Here is a 5,572-nt window from a genome sequence, read left to right on the forward strand (position 1 = left end):
AAAAAAAAGATTAAATCTACTCTAAATGTTATATTTGAAGTTTTATAGGATAATAAATATGATTGGTATCTTATCAATAATATAATTAAATATTTTCTTAATTAATTTTTTGGGTCATATTTAAAAGTTAACACATTAATTTACAAAACTTATGTCATAAATTTGTAGTATTTGTAACATCAATCACTTGAGAAAACATACAAAATAGTTTTTCACATTAAAATATTATACTAGATCTTATTTGGAATGCATTCTTTATACATTAAAAAAACTTATGTTTGATACCTCATCCTTAATTTTGTGAAAATAATAATAATAAAAAGATTAAATCTATTATAAATTTTATTATAAAATTTTATATGATAATGAATATGATTGATATCATATCAATAATATAATATAAATAAGTTTCTTAATTAATTTTTTTAGGTTATTTTTTAAAAATTGACACATTAATTTACAAATCTTACATCCTAAATTTATAATATTCATAACATCACTTGAGAAACATTATAAAATAGTTTTTCACATTAAAATATTATACCAGATCTGATTTGGAAGGCATTTACATGCCTTAATGGGAAGGAGTCTCAAATGAATGGAAAAAACGTCTTATTTTATTATATAATTAGTATGTCGTACTTATGCACAAAAATGATAAATTGAAGTGGTGCTATTAATTTTAGCTTGGGAGTCATAGTATATTACATAAATAACTTATAAATTTGAATTATTTTTAGATGCATAAAAAAATGGCTCATAAATATAAAATCATTCAAAGTCTCTTTTCTTTTAATTTTCTATATAGATTTAGATATATGATTAGGTTTTTTTTTAATGATTTATTTATACTGGACTCTTCTTTTTCTACACTAAATTAAATCACTTGGCACAAAAATTAAAAAAAAAACTTAAATTAGATGGAACATGTGACACAAAATTAAACTCTAATTGAAATCCAATTTTTATATTGAATTAATTCACTTGGCACAAATTTAAAGACTTAGATTAGATGGAACATGTGGAACAAGATTAAACTCTAATTAAATTTCAAATTTAATTGGATTTTCTCTTAGTTTTAGCTATATATATAAATTACAGAATTTATAATTTGTATATGGGGACCTTTTTAAGATGTGGGTTTTTATTTTGTTATACAATCTTTTAAGGATTGAATATATGAGAATCTTCCAAATTAAAGTCCGTTTTCTCCAAATTTTTTTATTTGTTAGACAATTATTTTCGGGTTTGGCTTACCTCTAGTATTCTTTTAAAAAGATTTATTTATTTATTTTTTTTTTTGTTTTTGTTTTAATGAAAGACTGTCACATCATCCACTAACTAAATAAAATGTGGAGATTAAAACCTACTACCACTTGTCATTGTATATTTAAAATAAAAAGACATGTCCAGTTAAAAAAGTATCGGAGATAAGTCAAATTTATTATTCAATTGGACACACTCATAATTTATTCAATAGGTTTCTCTAAAAATGGAGGTAGTGAAAGACATTTTTATTTAATTATTAAGAAGCATAAAAATGAGTTAATTATCCTACTCGATGAAGCAATGGACGACTTTCATCAGTCCATGTTGCATCATGCATGCGACGACAACAACAACAATAATTAAGTTTTAGTCCCAATATTTTTGGGCCGGTTATAGATGCTAAACAAATTGATTAGGGTTGATTATATATGTTGCTTTCTATCATTATAGCCCGTCATACTCTTGGCTCCTTAATTGGCATATCTTATTAGCATAAAATAGAAAATAAGTAATCTCGATGGAATACAAACCACACTAAATTCTCAAAATGACCTTGATCAAGATGCTTAAGAATGTCAAGCTCCCAATTAATTCTAGCGTTCTTGATGGCTTTTCCAACTAGATCCGTTGCTGATAAAACTTACAAACATAATTAATTCTTTTCCTTTGTTATAGAATTAAACATTAACATTTATATGTGGTTTGTGATTTTTTTTTTTTTGGGTGCAAAGGTTACACATGCGCAAGGCAAAGTTAGCGGACTTTCAAATGCTAATGAGAATCTCACCATGAAAGCCCATGCGCTATCCCATCAACCAGCCCAACCAATTGTTCCCATGGCTTAACCTCATATGATGCCCAAGCCGATTAGGCATGTTTCTACTAGTTTGGCCCAAAGTTTTTTTTAGCTTTTAAATAGTCTCAGAGTATTGTTTGGCTAGCTCAATTAACAAGGGTTTTATTTTCATTTTTCACAATGGATGTATATGTAATTATGTATTGCCTATATCAAGAAAAACCATTTTTAAAAGAACTGGAGGGGACTACTTTTATTGTATGGTCTATAAATTTAATGGGCCTCTAATGAAAGTTAATAAATAAATAAAAAAAATTTAACAAGTTTAACTCATGTCTGGGTCGAAAAGCATTTTGGAATATCAGCTTGTTTAAATTTGGTTTAGTCCAAATATAAGTTTTTTTGGGTCAAACAAGTGAATTGTCCTCTAGTGGATTGCGGCATACCATAGTCTAATATAAAGTCTTGTTTATCTATCTTATGATGTAAAGCCCAAAAATTTAATAAATAAAAACTATTATTTTTAAATTATATTATGTTCAAATGTTCAATATTTTATTTATAAATTTTACTGTAATTGTGGTAGTTTAATAATGTAAAAATTGTCAATATTCCAAAAATTTTACTCTTCATTTTTCTCTCTCTATCAATTAAAATTAGAATTAATAGTTTTTAAGACAAATTCATTACTGAAATCCATTGTTTAATAATGGAAGTCCAACACTGCCAAGAGAGGCAATGACCATCAAAAATATGATATTTATTTTAATACTAATTATTTTGATATTTTTAGAATTAAAAGTTATAAAATACATTTTATAAATATATGAAAATAGTCCAATTAATGTATTAAATTATTAAAAAATGATGGATTTTTTCTTCTTCTAATTTATGTATTGCTTACAAAATATTAAGTAATAATACATTTTACATTTATATCTAACTCCAAAATTTGTTGAGTTGCCCCTAGATTAGGGCATATTTTTGCAGATCGGGAATTTGAGTGAGGTTTGAAAAGAGTCTATTTTATGTTGAATTGAGGTATTCAATAGAAACAACACTATTTAGAATTTACAAGTTTTTTTAAAAATTTTATTTTACATTTAAAATACTCTACACATGAAATGTCTTCAAAGAAATATGACCATATTTTGCATAAAATGCATTTAACATGCCAATAACATGGTTAATATTTAATGATTTTGACATGATCATAGTAGTATTAGTACAAAGAAACCAATTCAATTGAATCTAAAGTTATAAAAAAAAAAAAAAAAAATCAAATTGATGGTTTGGCAAAAAAGTATTAATCAACGATTACCACTATTAATTGGGATGTTCAAAAAAATTATTAAGTTTTCATAAAATGTATTACTTTAAATTGTTACTTCCATTAATTAAGCAAATGGATCTATGCAGTTCAAAAGGAAAAAAGATATATAAGGTTATGTGTTTGTCTTCAATTAAAAGACATCTTACTTAGCAAAATTGGGATAAAATCATAAAAGATCTATCATCTATGGTATATGATCTAACCAGATACATGTAAACGATATATATTTTTTAACTAGACAAAAACTAAAGGTGAATCCCTTCTATTTCTTTTGATGGATTGTATTAGCCAAAATTAGAGCGTTGATTTTGTCTGTACTCTTAATTTATTTGTTTATTATTTATAGGAGTTATTCTTCCATCTCAGAAATACTAGAAGTCATTTCTGTGTGGGTTCCAGTTAGCTCAATTAGTAAAGTCTCTGATAGTCGTATAAAATATTTGGGGTGGTTCAATCTCCGCCTACACCAAAAACTGATTGGTTTTTTGGTCTAATGATAAAGAGCTATTATCAGGAGTGACCGCCATAAGTTGAAACTTTCTTAAAATAAAATAAAATAAAATAAAATAAAGAAGAAAGAAAGAAAGGAGAAGAAGTCATTTCTGCTTTAAAGCAAAATATGCTATGTATCAATACAGAAGACTAAATGGTCTTTAAGAAAATTGAAAAAATAATAACAAAACAAAGAAGGAAATAATGCCTTATTTTTTCCTTTTAGTGAAGAAGCATTAATTTCCTTGCACCGATAGTTATTCTTGTTCCAATTGTTTTTTTTTTTTTTTTTTTTTTTTTTTTTTTTTTTTTTTTTTATGAGAAAGTCTTGTTCCAATTGTTCATTCCCAAAAATAGACCCCACCAAAATTCTAACCTTTAAGCCATACGAATCAGCTTCTTCGAAATCAGTATATTGTGATGATGAAAAATGTGGTTGGGTTTTAAGCACTGATATTAAAAATAAATGTGATTTTTATTTCAACCCTTGCCCTGACTACCAATTTTTGTTTGTTGCATGGTCCACAGATGGGATTTCATTAGGCTCAACAAATGGGCACTTGTTGTTAGAGACCCTAAACTGTGCCTGATTTTCTAGTTGGTTGCTCAATTTCCTCAACCCATCAACCTTTGGGAGTCGTTCGGTTTGGTGATACCCCACAATCATTGCCTTCTCAATTGGGTCTAACCAAATTCTCGTATTGTTTGTTGTCTCACTTTTACGATGACACAAAGGAGAGCACTGACCTTATTTTGGACCTTGATGGTGAATTAGAAGCAAAAGGCCTTAGCTACACACCATTGATCCCAAGCAAGTCTGTCTCTACAGGTTTTCATTTTTATGGCTATCGTTACGTTATTCTTTTGGAAATTGTCGTTGGTGATACGCATGTTATGATTCCAGATAAATTTCGTGTGCTAGGACCTGATGGCAATGGTGGAACTATATTGGACGCAGGGTCACCTTACACGTATATGGAAAGGTCAATTTATCAAAACGTGTCAGAAGCGTTTGAGAGTCAAATGGGACGTTATGCTGGAGCTCCTGACATTGGTGTTCTTGGGTCATGTTTCCAACTTATTCCCAATGAGGTGTCGTTGTATTATCCGCCATTAACTTTGATATTAATTTGAAGGTGATGCGAAGATGGAATTGTCATCGATACATTATTTGCTGTTGGATGATCGTTCCAACTCCGTTTGTCTCTCATTCATAACTGATGATGTTGGCGGTGTTGGTATTAACGTTGGTTTGAGTGGTGGGCCATCGATAATTTTGGGTAATTGTCTTCGACAGTCTATTTATATGGAGTTTGATTTGGAAAATTCAAGACTGGGATTTCTGAAACAAGCTTGTTACTAAAACAACCTTGATGCTAAATTGGTACTTGAGAATGCAAACATGGAAATAAGAGCTAGATTAAGAGTTATGTAGTGTGTACTTTGCAATTCTATCTGGACCATCTTAGCATGTGTTGCGTGTTTGTTTGGAGTGTGAGGCTTGTATGGGTTTTGGCCTAGTGTACTAGTGTATTTTGTTTTGATCAAAACGATATTTTTTTTTTTTTTTTTTTTTTTTTTTAATGTTGTTTAGTATTTGGTAGCATTAATAAAATGAGTCAAAGAAAAACAATAATATTTTATCAACAAAAAAAATATGATTTATTTTTAAATATTGTTTT

The 5,572-nt window shown here is 28.1% G+C and overlaps 1 protein-coding gene across 1 annotated transcript; it reads left to right on the plus strand.

The window, feature by feature from the left end:
• Positions 1 to 3,584: 3,584 nt before the first annotated feature.
• Positions 3,585 to 5,024, plus strand: LOC126691007 (aspartic proteinase nepenthesin-2-like). The gene is made up of 3 exons (XM_050386091.1): positions 3,585 to 3,610; positions 3,745 to 3,827; positions 4,489 to 5,024. Exons 1-3 carry the CDS (start codon positions 3,585 to 3,587, stop codon positions 5,022 to 5,024), a joined length of 645 nt encoding a protein of 214 aa, XP_050242048.1.
• Positions 5,025 to 5,572: the final 548 nt, after the last annotated feature.

Source organism: Quercus robur, chromosome 7, assembly GCF_932294415.1.
Source record: "Quercus robur chromosome 7, dhQueRobu3.1, whole genome shotgun sequence".
Taxonomy (NCBI): Eukaryota; Viridiplantae; Streptophyta; class Magnoliopsida; order Fagales; family Fagaceae; genus Quercus; species Quercus robur.